Below are 26,557 nucleotides of genomic sequence, written 5' to 3'. Positions count from 1 at the left end.
GAAAATCAATGGCATTGCCCAATTTCATGAATTTTCCAGAGGGTCATGTTTTAATGAAAATATGTATTTCCAAGATTTACCAAATCCAAAGACTTGCTGTTAGAGAGCCGCACTTAATTGCAGAAAGAAATCCAATGATGGAGGCATAAAATAAGCAGAATGTGTGAGTAGACTCAGTAGGTGTGTATTTGCACGTGTATTTGTGTGCGTACATATGTACAATCGTACATACATGCATACATACAGACATGTACTTGCAAAGGTGTTTCAAAAAGTAACATCAATTTAGAAATGAAACTATTTTGTGTGCAGTGAGTGGAAAACTACACAAGAGTCGGCAACAGTAGTGGCAGTATTGTGGAATGGATCCATCATGGCTAGGTAGAAAAGCTGTGGTCTAGTAAATGATCAGTGGACACAAAATGGTTTTATTTTGAAACTGAAACATCAAAACATCATCATACATACATATATGCATATGCATATGCATATGCATATATTTATATACGTATGTGTGGTGTGTGTGTGTGTGTATATATACATGCATGCACATAGACATATGTATGCATATATACACGTACATGCATGCACTGTATATGCACATGCACATATATAAACATATATGTTTGTATATATATGTATATATGCGTACATTGTATATGCAGACATTTCTGAAACACCGTCGTACATACATAGATACATTCATTTTATATATCTAAAAATCTGTGTGTGTGTGTGTGTGTGTGGGTGTGGGTGCACGTATGGTTGGAGCATCAGAGCTATAGTTTGCTAAGTTTCCTTTATTTAGGTTACCAGACCACAGCACGATGTGACCTTCTGTGAGTTAATAGCTCTGCTTTGCTGTATATAAGCAGTGAGTCAAACAAAGCATAGCACACAGACCTAGATTCTCAACCACACCGCAGAGTGAGCCACCCAATATGTATGAATAGCTACTCTACTTCCATAACTTCTCATTTTCATATCCATATATGCAATTCAGGTGATTCCCCATACGACTCGCAGTACAATCACTCAAAGTGCATGCATACTGGGTTCTTTTCTGCACAGCAGTGAAAATGGAACTTTGCAGGTGTGCGCGCAACATAGCCCTTTCTAAATCTGGATGACAATATTCTCTTTTGCAGGGCTTCAATAAGAACTGAAAAATGCCATAATTAAGACCATCAGTCAGATAGGAAAGTTTTTACTTAAGCCTTGATCCAGAAGAAACTTTAAATACTTGCCCAAGTTAACCAGGTGAAAATCCTATAGATTTCAATGAAGTGACTTGCATACTTCAGGTTAGGCATATGTGTAAGTACCTCATTAAAGCTATAGCCCTTGTTTATAGGTGCTGCCCATGAACTGTAGGTTTAGTCCTAATTAACGTAATTCACAGTATCTCAGAAAGTGGAGTTGGGTACTGTCAAATGGGTCGCCAACTGGCTGGAGGGCCGCACCCAGAGGGTGGTGGTGGATGGGTCCTTCTCAACCTGGAAGGACGTGGGCAGTGGGGGTCCGCAGGGCTTGGTCCTCGGGCCCGCACTGTTCAACATCTTCATCAGTGATTTGGACAAGGGGTTAAAAGCACCCTGTTCAAATTTGCTGATGACACTAAGATGTGGGGGGATGTGGGCACACTGGAAGGATGCAACGGGCTACAATCAGACCTAGACAGGTTACAAGGGTGGGCAGATGAGAATAGGATGGGTTTCAACACAGACAAGTGCAAGGTGCTGCACCTGGGGAGGAACAACCGGCACCATACCTACAGGTTAGGGAACTCCCCTCTTGTCAGCACGGAGGCGGAAAGGGATCTGGGGGTCATCATTGACTCCAAGATGAACATGGGCTGGCAGTGTGGGGAGGCGGTCAGGAAGGCCAACCGTACCTTGGCATGCATCCACAGATGCATCTCGAGCAGGTGCAGGGAGGTGATCCTCCCCCTCTATGCGGCACTGGTCAGGCCACAGCTGGAGTCCTGCGTCCAGTTCTGGGCGCCGCACTTCAAGAGGGATGTCGACAGCATGGAGAGGGTCCAGAGGAGGCCACTCGTATGATCAGGGGTCAGCAGGGCAGGCCCTATGAGGAGAGGCTACGGGACCTGAACCTGTTCAGCCTCCAAAAGAGAAGGCTGAGGGGGATCTTGTGGCCTGTTATAAACTAGTCAGGGGGGATCAGGAGGCATTGGGGGAGTCACTGTTCCCCCGAGCACCGCCAGGAGTGACCAGGAATAACGGTCACAAGCTGGCAGAGGGTAGGTTTAGGTTAGATATCAGGAGGCGCTACTTCACGGTCAGGGCGGCTAGGGTCTGGGACCAACTTCCAAGAGAAGTGGTGCAGGCTTCTACCCTGGGGGTGTTTAAGAGGAGGTTAGATGAACATCTTGCTGGGGTCATTTGACCCCAGTACTCTTTCCTGCCATGGCAGGGGGTCGGACTAGATGATCTGCTCAGGTCCCTTCTGACCCTAGAAACTATGAAACTATGAAGACCATCAAGGCCATCTAGGATATCCCATGAGGCCTCGTACATTGTTCCATCTAGATGTATGTCACCCAAAATGAGCATGAAATGAGTTATCCTCCACGATTTCCTCTAGGAAATCATCCTAATAAGCCAAGAAATAATTCTTCACAATAAATAACATACGTACCCTTTGAATATTTATTGGCTGATTCCACATCGTTTTCATTTTGACCTTTTTTCACATGTCGTGTTGCCATCCCAGTCCAATACACAGGAAAACACTGATTCCTTTTTTTTTTTAGTCACTACGCCTTTTTTATTCTCTCCTTAGCTCAAGTATATGAAAGAAAATAATCTGAAAACTTAAAACTTTATCTATCTCATCTGAAATGTTTACAGAGGGCAGGCTGAAATTGCATTTCAAGCAAACTCTCTTACAAGCACTATATAAGTCACTGACAGTAGCAGTGCAATCCTTTATTTATAGAGTTGAGCATCTGACTGCAGAATGAGCTTTAAAAGCTTTCATATACAGTACTTCACTTAAGCTTGTTAGTGCCTTAGATATAGAATGTGTATCGGCATCGCGGATTCTTCTATACGCCTGTTCATGAGCACTTTATAACTGGCAATGGTGCGTAGCCCTACAAGAATCCATTCTGGTAATTGGCTCTAGGTGTTAATTGCAAAGAACATTGGAAACTCAAAGGCAAGTGAAACAACAGGTGTTATTTATGTCAGCAAAAGCTGTTCTGCTTGTTACTCATTCAGTGTTAGGAATTCAGCAGGTTATATAACTAGTATAGGCAAAGTTGGACTTCCTTATTAGCTTTATCAATAAAAAGTGAGCAGTAGTGAAGAGTAGATATTTGTTGTTTGAATAACCCCCGACCTTAGACATCCTTAAAGCTTGCTATCTTCACAGTGGTGCGTTGCAAGACTCCATTTGGCTTGCTCAATCTGGTCTGCCCACATCGGCGAAAAGAAATTGCATTAGAAATGGCAAGTCACCCATGTTGTTGCTCTGCTTGGCTTTGCACATTACACCGATCAATTATTGTTGCCCTCCCAGAGGCTTTGCAGCCAGGCTTAGTTTCTTGTGTAACCGTACTTGACCGGGGAGGCTGGCTCCTCCAAAATCAAGCTGTCTGTCTCATTGAAGGTGTCACTTCCAGCAGAGTGATTAGGGTTTTTTATTCGGTTGAGCTGAGACTGTAGTCTTTCATGCTCTTTCCTCAGCTCTGAATAGGAATGGGAGAATGTGTGGAATATGGAAGTTGCTGGGAAAGACATTATTAGTATCCCACTGAGGATGCTACTGAGAGCCACCATCTGACCTGGGACGCTTCTTGGTACCATGTCTCCATATCCCACTGTGGTCATGGAGATGATGGCCCACCAGTATGAGGCTGGAATGCTTGTGAATTCCAGGACCTTGCCAGATTCGTTCTCAGCGAGATAGACCAGAGGGGAAAACAGCGTGACTGCTACGCACAAGAAGAGCAAAAGCAGGCCAAATTCCCGGGTGCATCTTCGAACGGTGAGCCCCAAAGTCTGCAGGCCCAAGGAGTGCCTGGCAAGGCGCATCACATACAAGATCCTCAAGGCACGTAAGACTCGTAGCACCAGTCCGACCTTTTCCAAATAGGAGTTGCTGCTCGATCTCTCGGTCTCCTCCCCTGGGTCATCATCCAGCACAATAAGAGAAACATAATAAGGTGAAATAGCCAGGAAGTCAATGATATTTAGGGGCCCTTTGAAAAACTGACACTTGCTCTTCGCCTGGATGAATCGTAGGCAGAACTCCAGCGAGAACCAAGCCACACAGATGGTCTCAATGACAAAGATGTAATAGCACTTCTGAGAACATTCGCCCTAGCACAAAACAAAGAGAAGGTCAAAGAAAATGAACAGGCTGCGAGTTGACATCAGAAAACATTAGGAAGCAGAAATGTGCATCTCCTGGAGGGTATTGGTATCAGAAAAGAACAGACCCCACCAAATGGCTAATTCTAAGGCTCCTGACAGGTTTCTTTCATTGACATTAGAATGCTATTTGAATGAGTGGGGTTACTGTTATAATGAGTTATTTATTTCAGCTTTTGTTATTAATTTTAGCCTACATGGATGACATTCATCCCAGTGCAGACATCCAGCCCAAGGCCTCTGGGCCATGTAAGTCCCACTCGATCCCCTTAAAATGGAAATGAATGAGTCCAGGTACAATAGATCACATCTCCAGCTGATGCAAACTGATATAGTTCTCTTGATTTCAGGGTTAGGGTTGGGGTTAGCATCTATGCAATTTAAAGGAAATTTGCTATGTCAAAGCAAGTTGAAGCTAAGCTGTGTAAAAATCGAAGTACCTCTTTTTTTTCCTTTTCTTTTTTCTCTCTCTCTGGCCTTGTATATTCAATATGCCCCTCAATATGTCTGTCTGTCCCATAGATGAGTACAGTATTGCCCAAAGGAGTGCGTTATAATGGATACTTGCTGACTTGGCTGGATGTAGTTGCTCAGAGTCAGCACTGGTGTTATGTAGCATTTGTTTTTTCCAAGTTGTAATTTTTTTCTTTCCGTGCAGCCTCTACTCTGCCTGCCTCTGGTCACTCCAGTGATGTGTCATGTGAATTATTCATTATTTTCAAGCATGATTTAAATATTTTGCTAACTGGGCTGAATCACAAGCACATCAGCTCCTTCACTGAGCTTCGCACATTTGTGTACCAAGTGGGAACTGTTACCAGTTAGTCTGTAAGAGCTTCGAGCAGTGTGATCACTCTGAGAGTCCGTATTTTTCAGTAAGACCCTTCAACTTTTTTGATTCCCTGCTACTTGGAAACTACAGAAAAAGGGAAGTACCTTTTTGCCAGGAATTTTAGCCATAAAGCAGCACGCTCTAAGCTGCCTCATGATTGATATCTGAAATTTTCAGGTATACCTTCAGAACTGATCCTTTTTTTTTTTTATTTCCTCCACCTTTTGTTGTGTATTTAGGCTTTTTTTTTCCCCACTAGGAAGAACTTGAATAAGAACTATTTCCTCTCTTTGCAAACTGATCGATCATCTTTCCAAATGCACTATTATGTTGTTTTGAAAGAGAATAACCCAATATTTAGATAGACTAGAAAATCTCACCCTGCTTTTTATTCCTATTACATACTTATACAGGCATACTGACACATACCTTATCAGCACATTTTCCCATCTGTTTCTAATGTGCTTACAATCAACACTTCAAAAATAGCATCTGTATTTTCTAATCTACAGCCCTTTCTGGCTGAAGGGGGAAAAAAGAGTAGTATCACAAGGGGGAAAAAAGAGTAGTATCACAGTCTCTGTCCCTGTAATTAAAGCTACGTTGCTATCCTTCCGATGCTCTCTCTTATTCTTTAGGTACTTAGCCAATTTAATGAGCGCATCTACCAAAAATGTATAAAAATTGACCTACATGCCACACAATATACTTACAGAAAACAAAAGATATATACAAGGCATTCATTAGAAACAAACAGTAAAATTCTGGCCTTAATGAAGCTGAAGGAACACTATACTTGAGTTCATATGGGAAGTTAATGGAAAAAGCATTTTAATCAAGAGAATCCATTTTTACAGGATTATGTTACACGGGTATTTTTGTATATGATGCGATATATATGTTGTTTATTCATTTCTACCCTCCATCCGTCTTGTGATCAGGAAATAACACAGCTATTTTAGGGCTCTTGGTTAGACCAGCATCCAAGTTCAGAAACAGCAAATAGTGGGAAAAGGAAAAGAACTTAAGTACCGCAGGCAATTTCAGCTCCTTGCATTGACGTTCTCGAGGGTGTTTCATATTCTGCTTATACTTCTTGCCAAGAGAGCACCGAGAATAACACATCCCAGTGGTCCTGCACTGTGTAGTGATAAAACACCAACGGATCTGAATCTCCTGTAGTGCAAGGTAGGCGAAATGCCCGTTACTGAGAGCAATGGCAGTAACGATACATCCCCGGTTTCCCCAGTGTAATGCATAGAACCGTGGAAACGATCTAATAAACAAGGTTTTAATAATAAACAAGGATGTTAAAAATTTATAACTCCAGACATAAGCATTTTGCTAATAAGGGCAAGGAAAATACCTTTCCTATGACTATATATAGGTTACTTCAGGGTTTCTTGCATCGCCTTCTTAGGCACCTGGTCCTGAACTTGCCAAGCTGTTGAAGACCCACGGCTAAGTTAGTCCATACACCTCTCCCCAACAAATACCTATGTGTAACTTCAAATTTCCCTCCACTAAATTATGATTCTTTGCAGAGTTTCTTGATGTTAAAGAACCAGTGAGTTCTTTTGTGGCATTCAGGCAATTTCTGTGCTGCATGTTTTACAATGAAGCAAGAGCACATTCCTCAAACCCCAGCACCAAAAGCCCCAGACATTGCTCTTGCCTAAGAGGAAAAAGGGCTGAGGTGGTGGTTAATGATGTGGGAAAGATTAGCTAAGAAGTGGAGAAAGAGCTCTGGCAAGTGGGACCTGCTGTTCTGAGTGGCCTGAGAAAAAGCACTGAACCCCCTTCAGGACTGAGAACAGCTTCCCTCCCACTGGCAGTTCTGCCCACTGGTTTCTGTTTGTTCAGCAGTTAGCAACTGGCAATTTCCCATGCTAACAAAATCTGTTTTGGGGGAGGAAAACTGCTGCAGGATGCTGTACGGGAAGGGGAAGACAGGTAAGGTGTGAAGTTAATCACCCTAAGCTAAATCTTGCCCTTGACTCGGATCTTACTCAAAGTACTCCTTTGTATCAGGAACCTTGGAATAGCTTTTACATTTATTCTGACCTCTTATCAGTCATGCTACTGCTTTTCAGTAAGTATAGACATATACCGAGTATACCGAGCATGAGAGATGAAGTATTCACAGGTCCACTCCTGAATATATGAACCCTCTCAAGGAATTAAGCTAACCGTATCAAACTTCCACTTTTCCCCTGAAAAAATACTACTTGTTATGCTGCAGGTAAGAAATATGGAAAAATTATGACTGAGACTCCACTCCCTTTATGGATCATAAGAGAGTTAGAATAGCCTGAAGCCTCAGAGCAGGCATTGTAGAAGATGGCTGTAGTGTTAGCGTGTAGAAGTCCCGACGGTCCTGGGATTGTGTGTGCAGGACTGGAAACAGAAGGGGCACATGAGAGATCTGGCCACAGCACACGGTACTGGGGAAATGCATGCAAGTCAGTGGCTGGCCCATCTACCAGCCTCCAGGTCTGGGCGAAGAAGATGCATAGCTGCAAGTATGAGAGGGTACAGCGGTGACACAAAAGTTGCCTTAACACCCCCTCCCCCATACTGGACCCACCCTTTGTGAAATAAGAGTATATGTACCTTTTTATGAACATGGTATACTATAAGAACCACAGGCTTTACTTATTATGTGTCAGTATATATTATCAAATGTAGTGACTACTATGGACATGGTTTAATTCAGTCCATGCATACCTGTAATATATAATAAAGATTGGACATAGAAGAACATATGTAGTCCTTACAGGAACGTGCGTGATGGGAGTTTGTGGGGAAGAAGGCCAAAGGTGGAGCCAGGAAAGAGTGCATCGGTGGTATTTAATGGCATTTTAAACAAAATAAGCTTTCACTCCTTGCAAATGCCTTTCTGTACCGATTACTTATAATGATCCCTTGAGAGTGCTGAAGTCTAATTAATTATCCGTACTGTGTTGTGGAAACTGTCTTGTTTCAGTTATGGGTGACAAGATTTCCTGCAAATCTTGCCCTAGAAGTAATCAATGTTTCACTATACTGAGAAAAATGAGACGTACAGAGATTAAATGAGTTATCCAAGGGCACACCAAGAGTCTGTGTGACAGTGTCCAGGAGCTATAGATCCTCTCCTTTTGTTCACGACATTGGACCACACTATCCTTGACATTTTGTTTTGGGGTAGGGAAAATACCCACAGCACAAAACTACACACATTTTACCCATTAATAAAAAAGGAAAAACATTGTTCTGATGTTAGCTCATTCATATTACCAGGAATGTGAGCGTACTTGAAACCTATAAGGGCAGAAATGAAGCTCATCATCATGCTTGTTAAGATGCATACTCCTTGAATAAGTCCAACTCTGGAATGACTGTTGCAGTTATGGGTTCATTTGGAGAATATTTCATTTTTCAGCCCGTATACCCCAGTTTCTATGTTGTTTCCTTGGTCTTGGGTGCTTAGAAATCCTGGTCATCTCTAGAAGTCTTATGATGGTGTCTTTGCCTCAGTTTGATATTTTTACTCAGACTGTAAGTGGTTAAAAGGGTCACCAAGATTGCTGCACATTGCACAGTTCCCTTCACTTGTCACATCACAGCCTGGAAAACAGGAAACCTGGTCACTAGAAAATATATCTATTAGTGGTGGGATGTTCTGCCTTATTCACGCTCACTCCTTACAAAAGCTTCCACAGGTGCAGTCGGGCTGATACGTGCAGGATGTGTGCTATACAATAACTTTGCAGCTCCAGTAACATGTTTCTACTGCAGTCAGTCTCTCAGCAACTCTTGCCTGTTCAAATTGCACCAATCCAGCTACTCTGAGACTATGCCAGGTCAGTCTTGTGGATCTCAGCTCAGCAAAGGGCCTACCACCAGAGGTAGACTCCTAGTTCCTTCTAATTACCAGTAGTTCCTGTTCTTAATGAACTGTGGCTTGAGTGTTGCTTGCAAGATAAAATAAGATGAACTTCCTGGCCTAATGCCCTCTGGCTCACAGTGAAACATTAGTTAGTAGTTAATGACATCCATGGTCATAAACAAGGCCAGATCTAAGAATTATGCTGTGTTATCCCATTGAACACAAGGCATAAATCTTACCAAATGGAAATAATAATTTTTTTGCACACATAGATAATTGTCACCCTGGCCATGAAGACAGAGCAGAATTTCCTTTGGGGAAATTAAGTCGCCCATCTGACTTGATTTGCAAATAAAACATGGCTTGCTACGTTTGCTAGACCAGGAGAAAATGTAGTGCTACGGCAATCCTTTATAGATGAATGGAGGAAGAAGGGCTAAGAGCTATCATCATACCTTCAAGATCAGGTTTTTACCTATTCCTGTGGTGAGCATGTTGCAGTCTGTTTGGCTGCACTGGGAGACACTGGTGTTGTGAAAACATGCTTTCTAAGACCCATTGGGTATATTTACACATGCTTTAAAGACAGCCTAAACTTAATGTGCATTTGCCTAATGCACATTAAAGCAATTTAGGCGCGTGTCTACATATTCACACCCTAAGGCGCAATAATGCGGTGTGCGGAGCAACTCGGGAATCAAGTTAGTCCCAACTCAGTCAACATACACAGTGTTAATGCGCTATAGTGCATTTACATGTGCATAAAGGTGCTTTAGTTATTTGTGCCTAAATTTGTGCCTAAATTTGATAGCTGCTTTTGCAGGTATCAAATTTAGGTGTGAATAGGCTAAAATTGACATTTTGAAGGTGCATTAAGAGTGCGCACATATAGACCCTGCCCTTAATGCACCTTAAAATGGCTAATGTGCCTTGAATTGGCATGTGTAGATGTGCCTATTGTGAATCATTACCTTCTCATAACCAATTAACCCTCCACTGCTTAAAATTTGTCCCTAGTAGAATGTATTAACGTATAGCCTCTACCTCACTATAAAGTGCTGGGGGTTTTTTTTATAAAATGCTGAAGCAAAGGCAGAGTAAGAAAAATTCTTTGGCAGATCGCAAACCCCATATGATCTTCTTAAAATATAATCTGGGGATTCTGAACATTTAAACCTAACTCTGTCTAGACTATTAGCAGTTGAAGGTTGTGTCATACATTGTATGAAGGACATTTTCCCTAGATTTGAACTAAGGTCTCAGATTTGACCTATTGTCTCCATTCCATCCTGATTTACACCTTCTGAATACTGTCCATTTCAACCTGCCTTTTGTAACCATGACTGGCTCAAATAGAAGTCTGTAGGAGTATGTAGGATGTTTGGACAACTTAATTATCGAGATAAAAGGCACTTGTATACTAAGGAGTTATGTGCCTCAGAAATTCCACAGATCAATTATATTGAATTCTGGCACTTTTTCTGGAGAGACCTATTATCCTCCTATGTACTCTACACTTTGGGCAGGTGCATTTAATAATGTGTGTATATAAATGGCCTCCACCTAAAAGAATAATGAAGGCATGTGGACGGGGACTTACTCTTATTTTGAAGAAAAGCCTATTTTCTCACACTCAAAGTGACTGACTTTATTTGGAGGGTCAGTGTCAGCAATCTGTGTGATACAGAAAAGCTTTTCTGTGCCATATGAATTATCTTTGGATCTCAAATACGTTGCATTCTCAAATGCAAAATCGAGCTGTTTTTGGATGTATAAGAACAGCAGATTTTTCTATATCATCTTGGCAAAATCTAACCCTGTGGAGTGTTGGGTTCTGCTGTACTGTACTTACAAGAAAGGCTAACAACATTACTGATTTAGAGTACATCAGGCACTTTAGTCACAACAGCCACGTGAAGTACATCAGTGTTGTTTCCATTTTACAGATGGGGAAAGTAACTCGATCGTTACTGCAGAGTAAGTCCATGGCTGATCGAGCCCTGAACCCAAACCTCCTGGCAACCACACCCTCGGTGTTAGATGTCTGATCAGCTGCCCTCAAATAGATCCTTGCTTGGTTCCATAGTCAGCTGAAAAACAGAAGAGACAGGATTCCTGAGTCTGTCCTGCATGCTCCTACTCACATCACACAAGCTTTGAATTAGCACCGTACAAATTATGGGAGAACTTTGAGTTTGATTCCTCCTAGTAGCCTGAATTCAAATTCATCTCGACATGCCTGGGGGCCTCCTTGCGTGGAGGTCTGGGCCTGGCTTTGCAGCTTGCGCTGTTGTAGATGGGCCACAAGAACATGGTTGTTGCAAGCGAACAGGACAGCATAGCTATACGGGTGATCCAAGGTCACAACTCAAGCATCTTCTGGTGCATGCCAGATTTTGCTTGGCAGATTCAAAGGCAGCCAGTTACTGCCCAAATCCTTCCCTCAGCTCTATGCACAGTTGTATGGATTGCGGCCAGCGTCCACTGAAATACCAACAGATGGGAACAGACTGCATTGTTGCTGTAGGCTATTAAGGAAGAACAGAACCTGCCTTCTGCCTGCTTGCACAGCTGATCACTACCCAGCAGTGTATGTGGTGGCTTATCCTAGCAGGATTGCTCTTGTTTTCATTTGCACAGCCCTTTGGTCGACTCATGGAAACTAGGCAGCCCTGCACATGTTGACGTGAAACCCCTCTTGGGAATTTCCACTTCCTTTCTGCAGGTAACTTGTCTTCTAGGCAAGACTGCATCGTGCTGCATCCCCTCTGCAGCGATGAGTCCCAACTCAGGCTGTAACTTGACAGCAGAGAATTGACTTGGTGGAGAGGCAGTCCCCAAGGGGAGTGAGCGAGAGGGATCTTGTCCAGCTGCCCTAAATGAATGAAAGAGTTGTGCTGAGTTTGGGGAGGCTGTGGCTTGCTCTGCTAGCTCTCCACAAACATAAGGAACAGCAGCAGGTCATAAATGGCTCCCTGAAGGCTCCTCTGACCTTGTTGTGGGACACTAAGCAGGGCTTGGGATCTTTTAACTGAAACCTTTTAACTGAAAAATTTGGTGAGTGAGTGCACAAGTCTGCCCCAAGAGGGAATCCAATCCCTCTGCCGCAGGTAGTGCTGAATCACTACGGTGCCTGCATTGCTGCTTTACCTGAATAATTAAATCATGCTCTGCTGAATCAAATGACACTCGGGAAGAATGTGAAAACTCCCTATTATGGATCACTCGGACACTTGGATTTATGGTTACAGAGCTGATGCAATAAAATGAAAAGGTTTACAGCCTGCGGAGAGAGCCTTTGTCCTGATTTGCTGAAGGACTAGCTGTTAAAGCAGCATAGTGTGTGTACTCGCATCACACAATGATTTGCCACCTCAGTCTGGGGGAGGAAAAAACCCCTGAACTTACATAAACCATTGCTAAAACTACTGCCGCTGAGGAACATAAATGAATGCCGGGTTTGCATTAGCAGGGGCTTTAGCGAATAAATAAAGAGATTACAGTTTCTAAATCTGCATGCAATATGCTGGCCTTTTTATTGGGAAAGCAAGTTTTAAAGATAAAAAAGGTAATTTTATCATCTTGGGGCCAGATTCTGCAAATGCTTTTAGCCAGAGCCCTTACTAATGTGAGCAACAACGGCATGAATTTGAATAAGTGGTGGCACTTTACACCAGCTCTGGATCTGGGCTGGGAGCTGCGATAAAACAACTGTCCCTTCTGAAGGAGAAAGATAAACTTAGTGGAAGCCTCTTTGTTACTGTAAGAAACCATATAATTGTATGAATAGGGCATTTGACTGGGATTCAAGAAATACCTAGGCTATTCTAAGCCTTGCTACTGAACTTTGATGTGTCCTTGGGCAAGTTATTTTTCCCCCACTGTGTCTCGTTCTACCTCTTCTATATTTTAAATGTTTCTACATTTTGCCCTTCTCTGGACAGGGACTGCCACTTTTTATATGTCTGTGTAGTACACAATATGGAGTGTGTGGAGAGTGTGTGGAGTGTGTATGGAGTGTGTCCAGATAAGCGTGCATGTGCATTTCCCTGGGAACAAATAGCAGTGGCATTTAGTTGTGCAGCTGCTACTTGTCCCTGGGGAATGCCCCATGGCAAATTGCCCCAGGTAGGGTATAGTGGAGGCTAGGGCTAGCACCTGGGGCTGTAGCAGCAGTGATCCATGCATGCGGAGCCTGGCCGGCAGCCGGAGTACAGCTCTAGATGGCCTGCTCCAGTTTTGGGTGGCTTATGTTGCAGCCACATGCATCACCCTGCTTTTTATTTAACCATTTTTTTAAGATCCTGGGATTTCCCAGTATTTAATTTTGGCTCTGCACTGCAAATATCCAGCATAGAGAACTTTTTAATTGTGCCAAATGTGCTTTGCAGCCCTCAGAAGCCTTTGAAGTGATGCAAACCACATGTGTGTGCTCATCTGGATGCACACCCATCCATGTGCCGCTGCAATTTGTCCCCAGGGAAACGTAAGTGTGCATTTGTCTGGACGTGCCTCTGATGAAGAAACATGGATGAGTCTTCTGGGTACTATTGTAGTGCAAAATAATAATAGTAGAAGAGGAAACTTAAAATCTGTGCATAGTTTATGGTACTTCCTAGCCTTCCTCCAGACTGGGTAATTTATCTTTTGTGTGCTTGAGCTAGGTCAAAATATCTTTAGTGGTGAAAATCCAGATTTATATCTCACAAGTCTAAAAATGAACTGAAGACCCACCAAAGCGATATATGGGTCTGGAAAAGGGATTCACAAGTATAAGATGAAGAAGGACAGAGTGAGTTCATTATAGATGAACAGATGACAGATGTCATCTATTCATTACAGTGAAGATGGGCAGAGAAGGTACTGACCGAGTGTGCCAACGTGTCCATCATCCCAATGGAGTTAGACATTACACAGTTGTTTCTGAACTTCCTGGCTAAGTACAAACAGTCAAAAAGCCCGAGGCTGAATCAGTTCAGTCTTTGCAGTTTAGTCTAAACTATAGAGAAACAACTGGACAGACATTCACTTTTGATTCAAGAAATGCAGCCACATACCTGTAGTGGCTTAGGCCAGAAGCTGGGGAGGCACTAGACCACAGCTCTCTGGCACATAGCCAGCATGGGCTGTGTGTTCACTTTATCGTTCTGCTTCCCTCAAGGTCTCTGCAATCTGCAGTCCAAACTCACAGCAGCAGGACGCTGCAGGGTTGCTCATCACTTCCTCTTCCTGCTTCCAGGTGCCTCTGGGATTTGTAGTCCGCAGTTGGAGCAAGCAATACATTTTTAGCAGGGCAGGGCAGCTCTGTACTCAGGGGATGGCAAGTTTAACCCCTTTCCCTGGCCCCAGACCTCAGCTGGGGTTTGCCTGAGAGGAGGCAGTCCCTGCCCCCTCCCCCCACAACCTTTCTCTGCTGAAGCAGACGACAGCACAGCCCAGCACAGCTCAGGGCTGGAAAGCATGCTGGGAGACTGATTTAACGTTTGAACCAGGAATGGGTCTGGGACAGAAGGTCCAGAAACCAATTTGACCCAAATCAGTTAAGTCTGATACTACATTCAATCAGGTTGATCTTAAACCAGTTTCACCCATTTTGAAACTGGTTTATGTGCACCAAAAGTTTGTTCTGTTACAGGTTTAAACCAGTTTCTGATGACTTAAACTGGTTTATGTGTAACTTCTGTCCCTAGCCCCTGAGTCTAACTCCGGTGATTAAAGTGAATATCTCTGACAACCTCAAAGGGAGGGGAGGAGGGAAAGGTTTGTCCTTTGGTAGCACACGTGTCAGAGCATGGGACAGACCACAGACCTGGAATGGATCAGATACCCACCCCAGAGCCTGAGACCCCAGTGTGTATCCCTCCACAGCAGAGAGTAGGAAACCAGGACTTAAATGCTGTTGGAAAACTTCCCGAGCCAGACTTACACTAAAGCAGCCAGTACTGCCCAATTTGTTCCTCCTGAACACTGGTCTGACACATTTGCAGCCTGCTTTTCGAAGTCACTGAAAACCCTGCACCATTCACATAGTCACCGTCATGAAGCATTCAACCTTTCAGAATAAAATCATTCTCCTTGCAGGCTTCTGGAAACTGAACACTTCTGAAAACTGGCATTTCTTTTGGGTGCTTAAAAGGGAGCAGAACACTTCTAAAAACCTGTACGTGGATGGCCAACACTGTCAGGCGTCCATTCATGCTGAATGTCTGCTCTTCTTTGGTGCACAGGCAAAGAGTGGAGTTAACAGAAGCCTCCAGTGAAATTAGGAGCAGGACTTGGATGAAAATTTACATTTTCAGGTGCTGGGATTAGTTATCAGTGAGAGCTATTACTAATAATCAGAAGGCTGATTAATTAGGGTTTCATCAGTTAGAAAGACCAGCTCTAGAGGAATGACCATTTGCCCTTCCTGTAGCGTTAGGCAAACTTCAGAACAAAATCATGCTCCAGGCAACTTCACAGCCTTTGTTTTCCTTTGCTCTATCTTTTCTTCTTTCTTGAGTATTTTTTACTGCATTATCTTGCATAGATTTTATGAATTCAAGCAGTTCTGATCTATGATGTGAATAAGTGATTTGCATACTATTATGTCATGTTTTATGGGTGTTTCAGTAAAACATATATTCATGTTTTAACACGCTATATATAGTATTTTCACTCTAGACTACAATGGGTATAGTACTTCACGACTGTTATAGATGACAGTGCTAAGGATTTAGGAGAATCTGTGACCACAGTAATCCCTCTGATAAGAATTTGCAGAATGATATATACTGAACATCTAAACAATACTATTGTATATATTATTTGTGTCCCATATAGTATATGCAGTGGGCACATCTACACGAGATGCCACATTGGTGTAGCGTTAGTGGGCATGAACCGTGATGGCAACACTGCTGTGCAGTAGCAAAAAACTACCGCACAGTAGCTCGTTGCTACTGCACAGTAGGGTAAGAAACAACCCCCATGCACCACCGGGACTGCACAGTAACTTTGACTACTGCATAGTCATTTAGTACTTGCTAAAGCTAAAGTGCTTGTTAAGGCAAGTACAAAATGAATGCACAGTAGCAACTGCGCAGTCAGGTGCATGTGTAGATGCGCCCAGTATGTAGTATATAAACTGTCCCATACACTTAATAAGTATTATAATGATTTCAAAAACTTCTTAAACACACAAATCTGTATGCCCATTTTAAAATTTGTACATATTTGTAAAAAGAAGTGTAGAGATTTTCAGTTCACTGTAGGACTGATGAAAGATGCTGAGCCAAACAGATGTGATTTTTCCCATTGTAGTTGTCAGGAGTTATTTAGGGATTGGTATTTAAAATGCACATATTCATTTTGGGCCTATTTTATATACATACAGACTCCACAGCAGAGAGTCAGCTGGCCAGTTATGTATCAAAGCATCTACATGCATATGCTTGGTGAAATGGTCTTTCGATGCTTAACTTTATTAGATCCCTTCATAGTATCTGATGCAGTAGATTGTGGCCTATGAAAGCTCATCTATCTTTGAACCAGTTAGTCTCTAAGGTGCTACCCTGCCTTGCATTCTGCTTTGGGTTTTTTTAAACATCCCATTTATAATCACAACTGCTCAAATCAGACAGAAGATTGTGACTTTGCTTTCAAGTGTCATGTCCTTTTGTTGAAATCTTTGCAGTTGATTGTGGAACCGAGTGTTTTATTCTTTCCTGTAATATGTTCTTTACACATCAAGGTCAGCATGTCAAAGCCCCTTTGAAACTTTGGGTTAGATTCGGATATCCCTATTCCTTCCAAACAGCGCATTACTCTAGTAACAACCCCCACAGAACTCCTCAGAGAATAAGGTTCTGCTCAGCAGAATAATTTGGTCTGAAGTAATTGGCTGGAAAGTTGTCCTTTGGGGTTTTTGTTTTTTTTGGATCAATATTCAGACACTGTGTTATTCAAAATGTCTAAAAAAGGAAATAAACAATCTCTGTCAAAATCTGGCCGTCACATCCAATTTAACCCAGGTGATTGCTCATACCAGCTGGCCAGATTACACATTGATGGGAGGTCCTATCTTTCCAGTACATAAAGTCACCAAAACTGCCCTTACATTAGGTGCATCTACACGAAACACTAACTGCACACTAGCTTAATAACACTGCACAGTAGTGTGCTGGGCAAAACCGTGCTAATACGCTACAGCATAGTAGCATTAGGCTACTGCGCAGTTAGTGTCTGAAAAAACCCGTGTGCTGGTGCTACTATGTAGTGGCACCGATTACTGTACATTGATTTAGTACTTGGTTATCCAAGGACTAACTTAATGCTCAGTAACTACAGTGCATTAATGAATGTGTAGACACACCCAGTGTTGCTTTCTATATGGGTTATCACCTTCATTTTCTCTATGGTCTCAACTTCATCCTGTAATGTGGTCATTTAATTCTGTTCCCAGAGGACTGGCTATAAAGACATGGTGCATCCTGGAGCATTATGTTGCAATATCTTTGCACTTGGTATAATGTCCTTAAAAATCCAGGGAATATCTCTGAACTGCTTCAGTGTCAATAGGTACAGAACTTGGGTAGTCAGAAAACTTAAATACTGGTGTTACCAACACCGGCTCTACAAATACAGCTTGTTGGATTTAAGGTCATTCAAAAGTACGGCTGGAAGGGATCTCATGAGGTCCTCTTGTCTAGTCCAACCTCCTGCTCAAGGCAGGATTATCCCACACTAAACTGTTCTCGTTTGCCTTCCCAATAAGGCCAATAACAGGTCTTTTCACCTGCTCAAAACACTTTCTTTTCTTCTGCAGTTTCCTCAAGACTCCAAGTTAACTTTGAGTTACACTGAAATGTCTTACAGCACTGACAGCAAGCGTACCAAAATCACAAGTAAGGGCTGCCAAAAGCAAGGGATTTTAAATTCTTGGGTTTTTATAAGATGATTGATTCTGATTTCTTATTATTTGCTTTTCTTGAACTCTCTGGAAAACCAGTTTTTGTCTGGGAGACTGATTCTCAGTCACTGTAAATTATCAGACTTCTATGAGAACCAATGGCTCAGAGACAGTTTGCATCAGTTCATGATCTGCCTCTAATTGGATCGTGTCTTTTTTTTAGCTGGCTTGAGGGAGACCCATACCTTGATCTGTGCACCCAAATTGCTTAACTTGTAGGGGCTATTACATTTTGCAAGTGCATAAATGACAGTCCTACCTACAAATACATGTTTGTGTACCTAAGATTTGGGTGCCTTTTCCATGACAGAACACCCATGATTTGGCTATTGCTTTCACATGAGCTAGGGACAGAAATTACATACAAACCAGGATAAGTGATTGGAAACTGGTTCAAATCTGTAACACAACAGGGATTCAATGCACATAAACCACTTTCAAAGTGGCTGAAATGGGTGTAAGATAAACCTGGATGGATGTAGTATCAGACTTAACAGATTTAGGTTAAATTGATTTATTGAATTTCTGTCCCAGATTCCCACGTTAATTCAGTGTCCCAGCATCTCAGGGTGCTTTGCACTTCCCTGTACCACTCTCCCCCACCTCTCTTCCCCTTGCAGAGTGGGTGGGCTAGCCTTGGCCCAAGCTGTCTGGTCCAATGGAGCAGGGAGGTGTGCTCTAGCACTCCCCAGCTTCTGGCCTGGGCCACAGCAGGCATGTGGCTGCCTTTCCAGAATCAAAAGTGAATGTCTGTTCACTTGCTTGTCGGTTCAGTCTATGCAGCTTAGAATAACTTGCAAAGACTGAGTCAATTCAGCCCCTTTCTTTTTGAGTGTTTGTACTTAGCAAAATTGTCTAATCTGTCATGAAACCGGTTTATACTCTTCTTCTGATTGTAAGTTTAGGATCAATGTTGACACCCACCACCATGGACTGATCCAGAGACCCCGTGCAGTATAAGTCTCACTCAAACAGTAGAGGCACAGTTCTATCTTCTGTAGCTATAATTATTCTCTGCAGTCTTGGACCAAATGCATACCCTCCCCACCTGCTTTATTTTACTTTCAGCTGTAGTTGTACCTTTAAGACCTCTCCTCTCTGGTCTGTGCCCATGCCTGGAGAGATGCTTGCCTGCCTGCCTGCCTTCCTCCTCTCTTGTTGCTATGGAAACCGGGTTTTCCCGATGCTGATGCTCCTGATTCATTTTCTGCCATAGCTTTCACTTCCCCTTCTGCCTGCTCTTCTGCCTGCCAGAGCAAGCAGGGCTTCATTGCTACAGCCACAAAGGCAAACGACTCTGTTGCCTGCAGGGGTGGGACGGCTGATCCTTCAGACTGAAGCGGATTCAATTTGTACGGGTTTCCCTCCTCCGCTTGCTTTCATCCTCCTCTTGGAGCTGGTATCCGGCCAGTTCCGATGCCCAGAATGTGCCGGGATGGTGAGAGAACGGAGCCTAGAGGGGTGCACGAGTCCACCGAGGTAAAGCTTTTTTTTTTTTAATTCGTATCTTGAATGTGATAGCCCCTGCTTTCTTCATTAGTGGCCCTGGAGAGTTAGTCCTTTTCTCAGGAAACCTGCGCAGAAGCGGGACCCAAGGAATCTCCCGAAGCCCTCCGACTGCGGGAGTTCAGAATTCGAATGCTGCCACCGCAGAAAACCTGCATGGCAGCCTTGTGCTTGAGCAGGCATTGGAGAGAAACAGAGCACGTGACCTTTGTGTTCAGCCCCAAAAGCCAACGTTTCAGATACCGATTGCTTGTCTTGAGCAGCCACCCCAGGCCTAGGCTCTGTTGCAGAGACGGTTGGGGGAAGAATGATGAATAGAAGAACGAGGAAGGTTACAGGTTGTAGGCTGCAGCCTTTTTTAAAACTGAAATCCACACTAGGAGTTACTTGCCTCGCTCTAGCTGCAGTACTGCTCTTAGGTGCCCAGAAAGGGGAATTTAGGTTTGGCAGCTCCTGATTTTAATCAGATGCATTGACAGGCTTAGCATTCACATCTGGGAAATGCTTCCTAGTTCATGTGGTCTACCTTTCTGCAAGCCACACTCCTGAAAGCAAACTCTCTTGTGCTCTGCTAAGCCTGGTTTGAAATGGCTTGAACAATAGGATTTTTGCCACTTTGTTTTGCATCTGGAACACTGTTCCACCGGATTAGAGACTTTTGTATTATGTAACATTTCCTGATATCAAGACTCATTTTATCCTTTGCCCAGTTTCTTTCCAGTCCCCCGCCTCCCCAGCACACACCCTCGGCAGATTGCCTCTGAACTGCTGCAGCAGTTCACATCATCATCCTTGGTTACACTTTCAACTTGCTTCAAGTAATTTTACAAATAAAAATCTCTATTGATTCACAAAACCTCCATACCCTTCAATACCGTCCTATGGGATAGAACATTTTGATGGCAATAAGATTACTGCAAAGCCAGTTGCAGCTATAACCCTGTGCTAAAAGTGCGCGCCTTTTGGAGAGGGATTTAATTTTAAAAAAAGAGAGAGCGAGCATTAATCAGATCTAGCTGAGATGTACTACCCCCACTGTGTGCTGACCTTTCCTTTTAAAATCCATTATAAAATCATTTATTTAGTGTCTTGAGCTTTAGATGAAATACAGCAAGGCAGTTTTAGAAACAAACTTAGAAGGGAGCGGTATTTCCTAGAGAAGTTTTCATACTCTTTTGGCTTATAACTATAAGAAGGATGCTCTGTATTTATAACTCTTCCTTAGAAGCAGGGAAGTGTCTTAACAGTTTTTACTTGAAAACAGATTGTCTTGTGGGTTAGCTACTAGAGATCCCAGCATATCACTGAAGGGCTACAATCTTTTTATGCAAATATAAGTAGAAATCCAGGAGGCTAAACTGAATGGGGTATGCTAGCTTTAAATTCCAGCTTCTTGTGCAATCCTTCATTTTATTGAAAGACATCAAATGTTATGGCATATCTTCAATGGGGTCGTGTTCTGCACTTGTCTGAATTACTACTCAGGCAATAAAGCACGTAGAAATTTCAGTGTTGCATGCATCACATTGGGCAGTAAATGTGCAAATGGTCTTATTAGGCAATTGCGAGTAAAGTGATGAGAATCTTATCATGTAATAGCACTAATGAGCAAAATGATTAGGGTTGGTTTAACTGTGTAGCCTTTTCAGTATTTTCAAAGGTGTATAGTTATTTAAAAGAAAGAGCTATAGAGTGCAGGTTAGGGAAGGATCCAGTGTTCATTTGGTCATTTTGGATGGTATTATACCTAAAAGTTCATTAAAGTACTAACTCCCTTTTTCTTATTAGAATGACAGATATTTAAAAATCCTGGAAGTAGCTGGATCCCAGGGAACAGTGTTTTAAGGAAAGATTCCATGTGTGATATAAGTTTCATTTATTTGCCCTGAGTTTCTAGCAGGAGATCTGTGTGGCGAAGGCTTGTCTGTGTTTAAGGAGTTAAATTTTCAGCCCCCCCTTCAGCAATGCCTCCGCAAATTTTCTGTGCATACAAATGCAGGGAGCAAAACTTGGGCACTTGCTTTGGAGGCAAGCTTTGGAGTTCTACTTCCATCACAATAGATTGCCGGTATCTCACTTTATTTTAATATCTTTATGCAAATATTGCAGTAACCTCCCCCTGTCTTTTATTTGTTCTGTGAAAATGACTTTAAGAACTATTTCAGTCTCCTAAATTCAAACCACATCAGAGTCCATCTAGTTATCAAACCAGAATACAATGTGAACTTTTTAGCAAAGGAAGTTGGCAGGAAAAATAACTTCTTTTGCTGACATAGTCTTTCAAAGAATTACTGATAACTAGAGGGCTCTTTGGGTAAGACACAGACAGCTGAGGATGAAACTGCTGTGACTGAGTGTGCGATCCTCAGTGCTAGCACCAAACACAATAACTCTTGCTCACCCCTTTTTACTAAGCGGGGAAAAGAAATGCTGTAGGGTAATGCTTCCCCACGTATTTCATTTTCAGAGACTTTTCTGTGTCCCTGGCTAGTAATCGATAGCAAACTTAGTTTCAATTATTTGTGCTTGACTAGCTTTGAAAGAGATAAAAGTCAGTTTAAGTAATTGCTTCCGTTCTGTAAAACAGATAGCATTAGATCCCGTTTCCCTGAGGATCCTTGGTGAGGATGCCGTATCTTTCCTGCCATGCATGTCTAACAATGACAGGTTTGCATCTCATAACGCTAGAGCAAGGTTACGGAGGGCTTTAATCCTAGTTAAAAAAAAAAAAAAAAGACCGACTTACCCTGTCTTCCTCAGCTCTTAAGTCCGGCATTGTGCTAACACAAAGGCTTATGGCTGTGGTGGCCACGAAGAGAATGGAGAGACAAGCAAAGACTTTGCCTGGGAGTCCGGATTGAGGGTTTTCTACCATGTCCCTGAGTCTGTTCATGAACTCTCCGCATTTGGTCTTTTCATCCAAGACACATGCAGTATCCTGGCTCCTTTGCATGTCCTCCTTGCGCATCTCTGCCAGCTCCTGCAGTTTCTGAAACAGCTTTCGGAAGCAGCAGTTCTCCAGGTTGGACTCTTCAATCCCCCAGTACCTCAGCTCCTCCTGGAATGACAAAGCACACATGTCTCGCAAGAGCATCAGCTTCCCCGCTGCCAGGAAGCTGACAATCATCCCGAAAGCGCTGGGGTTCCTATCGAAGAAGAACTCTTGGGTGTCTTCATCGTAATCGTCGCAGAGCTGAATAATTTCCTCGTAACTGCTGCAAAACTTTAGCTTGCTCAGCCGGGTGAGTGGGAATTCATCCAACGTGCTCCAAGGTAACAGGTACTTGATGCCTCCAACATTGATCATGATTTCCCTCTTCAGATCGACTTTACAGAGCTGATCCGAGTGGTAAATCCTCCTGGCTCTTTGGTAATGGACCCCTTTGACAGACGGGGTCTCAACAGAGACAGGAAAGAAACGGTTCAGGGAACTACAAGAAGTGTAGCTAATGTTGCTATAGTCTTGATCGCTGCCTCCCGAGAGAATAGGCATCTCTGAGAGTTCTCACTGGGACGTTCAAAATGGCATCAGGCTGGGGTTAGCTGTCACCCGAAAGATGGAGAAGGAAGGAAGAAAAAATAGTAAAGGTTATAATGGTAGAAACGGCATCACAGATGACTTCCCTACAACACAAAGTGTGTGCGCGTGGAAAAGTCATCTCTGTGCCTCTGCCTGAAATCTGCCTGTGAATGCAGTTTGCTTTCCAGTCTCATTGGTTGTCTGGCAGCACACACTTACACACACGCGCGCAGGCACACACAGAGGAAAAAACAACAAGCCTCGTTCATAATTATTGCTCAGCAATGGCTGATTGAAAGATGGGGTGTGAGCAGAGCAGGCTATTGGTTTTAGAGCACACCTTGGTCATTAGCCTACCTTTTGAATTTGCTAGCACTGGCGGGCTGCTTGCCTCTGTGGCTTCTCTGAAATGCACATCAGCTTCAAAAAGCTGTGCAATCCTTATTGAAGTTTTGGGGGCCAGTTATCAGTCAGCAGCTGGATGCTCAGTTCTGAATTGCTTTAACTTAGAAGCTCTCAAAGTGAAATGCCTCCTTCCTCCCTACACTCTTTCCTGACAATACTTCTTCAGGGTGCTGCAAGGAGTAACTAAGTCAAGTGCTAAAAAAATCGTGTGTTCTTATTAACCCACCCAGATACCACTGCACATTACTGAGAGGACACTGGAAGCCAAAGCGACCCAGAGAACCAAGTCTTCTCCCGGGCAGTGGCCTGATCACAGACTTCTTGGTAAAGAACAGACCCTTCTCTTTGCCCATCAACTGTGCCGATGCTTCACGGCTCCTCTCCAGCATAAAAATCCCAAAGCAACTTCCGCAAAGTTACTCACCACCTTGATGCTGGCTGCTCCCAGGTGCCTGGCTTCCCCGCCAGTGGAGAATGCATGCTGCAAACTGATCGACTCTCCTCTGAGTTACTAGCCAGCAGAGAGACCTGGGGATATTTACTGTATTGATCACATGAAAAATTAGTAGTGCACTCTGCAAACCTCATGCTCCTCTCTCTCTCTTTCTTTCCCTCTTGAAGAGAGGCAGAGTGGTCCTGTGTATCCTTTGCAAAACAGGGACCTTCCCTTGCTATCAGAGGCTCAGGAGGCAGCTCCTGTCCTGGGCTCCTGGGGCTTCCTGGTGAACTGAATGGAGAGAGCTAGTGGAGCCTGCCCTCTGCCTCTCCTCTGCTTCCCTTGGGGACTGTCAGTGAAGTCCTGAAAGAGGAGGGGAGTGGAGGGGGAAGGGCTTAGAACTAATCTCTCCAGCATCCATCCATCCATCCGGCAGGCAGCAGTCAGATGCAGCAACTCGGTAGCAGCCTCAGGGGAAAGGATAGTCCCGTCCGATCAGGTTTAATAATAAATACATTGTGGCAAAGCTCATTAGCAAAATGCTCCCTGTCCCCATTAATGCTTTTAATCATCACATCATTGTTTGCCTTGCAGAGACCAGCCGATTTTTCTCAGGACAGCACGGGCCATCTTCAGCAGGCAGGACTCGCTCCTAAATCCTCTTGGCGAAGCGGTACGTTCAGGAGCCCTAGAAGTTGCTGGGGAGATGGGTTCTGCCACCAGCCAAATTTTTGGGAGAGGACTTTCTTCTGCCGGAGGGGAGGGTCTCTGAGCCTCCTGCCTGGAGGGGATATTTCCCATATAACTACTGAAATGTATCCTCCTGGCTTTGGGGAGTCTGGGACCTTCTCTGCTCTGCCTCACACAGGCAGGAGCTTTGGAAAGAGTATCCTCTCCCTCTCCATATGTGGCCCAGGAGGGGATTGGCCATGCCTGGTGGTTGACATGCTGAGATCTTTGGGTGGCTGCTTGCAGGGCATCCATCAGCATGGAGATCACAGATTCAAGCAGTGTCCTGAGCAGCTGACAGGCAGATCCCAAAGGGTAGAAACCCATGCTCATATTGTTGCCTACATCAGACCTTGGGGGGTCTCTTTGTACCTGGATAGGCTGAAGCTAAATAACTCAGATCCAGACCTAAAATATTCAGATCCCATTGCAAAAATTAGGACCGTTTGCAACAGGGCTCACTGAGTGGATTTCATTGGAACCAGGACTTTATTCCAGTTATCTCTCTGAGATGCATGGCCATAGACTGTGCACCACTTCCACACCCAGGGCTAAATCCTGTCCCACCTACTATGGGTCTAGGTGGTACTTAAGCATGTAAGCATCTAAGTGCGATCCTACACAAGACCCTTTTGAACAGTGGTAAGAAAGGTACCTTCAGTCCTTCACGCACCAGTAGGTGAGTTCCTGCTGCTTTTTTTGTGACCTAATCTTACGGCAAAGATGGAGGCATGTGACAAAGGAAGACATGGTAAGTCCTTTACAGGCAGAGCAGAACGGGGTTGTACTCAGGCACTCAAACTACGTGCCAGTTATATGCCTACCTGAACCATGCTGTAAGGAGAAATAAGCTACTGATGAACTGCAAAACCTATGAATCTGGGTGGCGCAGCTATGTATTAGCAGGCAGCATTAGCAGCAACACTATGGTACAATTCAGGACAGGAAGCCTTCTGGTGTAACCTGGAAATTAAGTGCCTCTCCCTTGGTCCAGAATGGTTCGCAGAAGATTCACTACTTATCAAGCTCCCACACACAGGTGCTAATTATGCCATCTCCTGAGAAGCCCAGATAGATGCCTTCAGGCAACTGAGTCTTGAGAGTGTAGCTCAAAATCACTTGAAATCCCATCCCTTTAATACAGGTAGCTTTTTACACTTCCGATCGGTTGTTCCCATGGACTTTTATGCAAAGAAGCAGCAAACCTGCTCTCATTAACTGTGAATAAATTATCTTTTTAAAGGGCAAAACAATTACTGTTTCTGCCTTACCCCTCAAAACCCTTGTCTCGGGTATTTCAAGGTAGCATTTCTGAGGCTAATCGAAACAAGGCCTGCAGCAATGAATAAACAGTATCATCGAAAGAACAGCCCTGATTTTATCAGCTTTTTTAAAACTAAAAATGCATATTTTGGGGTTAAATATGTCACCCTGAAAATATGCATCTTATTTATTTTGCATTAGTCACCTCAGTTGAACCAGTGCCCCACAACTCTAGAAGATGACTCAGGAAAATGTAATAAAAGTCCCTGCCCAGAAAAGGGCACAGTCTGCATAGACGAGATGGGGAGTGGGTGGAGGGTATTATCCCCAGTTCATAAAGTTAGGGCTTTATGATCCCCAGTTCATAAAGGAGACATAGGGTGCATCTACACGAGATGTTCAGTAGCCTAATAACTGCTCAGTAGCTTAATAACACTGGGCAGTAGCATGCCAGACAAAAACTATGCTAATATGCTATCGTACAGTAGCATTAGGCTACTGAGCAGTTAGCATCTGCAAAAGCCTGTGTGCCAGCACTACTGCGTAGTGGCAACCATCACTGCACATTGATTTAGTACTTGGTTATTCAAGTACTAAACTTAATGTGCAGTAACTATGGCACATTAATGAATGCGTGACAAAAATCAG

The 26,557-nt window shown here is 43.5% G+C and overlaps 1 protein-coding gene across 2 annotated transcripts; it reads right to left on the bottom strand.

The window, feature by feature from the left end:
* Positions 1-546: 546 nt before the first annotated feature.
* Positions 547-24,515, bottom strand: KCNG4 (potassium voltage-gated channel modifier subfamily G member 4). Of its 2 annotated transcripts, XM_090063858.1 has the most exons (4): positions 23,906-24,515; positions 22,303-23,099; positions 6,262-6,405; positions 547-4,346 (listed from the first exon to the last, which is right to left on the bottom strand). In XM_090063858.1, the coding sequence occupies exons 2-4, from the start codon at positions 23,047-23,049 to the stop codon at positions 3,561-3,563; spliced, it is 1,677 nt and encodes a 558-aa protein (XP_089919984.1). In that variant the 5' UTR covers positions 23,050-23,099; positions 23,906-24,515; the 3' UTR covers positions 547-3,560. The 2 variants fall into 2 exon arrangements, with proteins under 2 accessions (XP_089919984.1, XP_089919985.1); XM_090063859.1 differs by lacking the exon at positions 6,262-6,405.
* Between the last annotated feature and the right edge of the window lie 2,042 nt (positions 24,516-26,557).

The sequence above is a fragment of the Crocodylus siamensis genome, chromosome 9 (assembly GCF_052110815.1).
Source record: "Crocodylus siamensis isolate JL-2025a chromosome 9, ASM5211081v1, whole genome shotgun sequence".
NCBI classification, from domain to species: domain Eukaryota; kingdom Metazoa; phylum Chordata; order Crocodylia; family Crocodylidae; genus Crocodylus; species Crocodylus siamensis.
The sequence above is the reverse complement of the archived record's forward strand: the minus strand, read 5'-3'. Positions and strand labels throughout refer to the sequence as shown.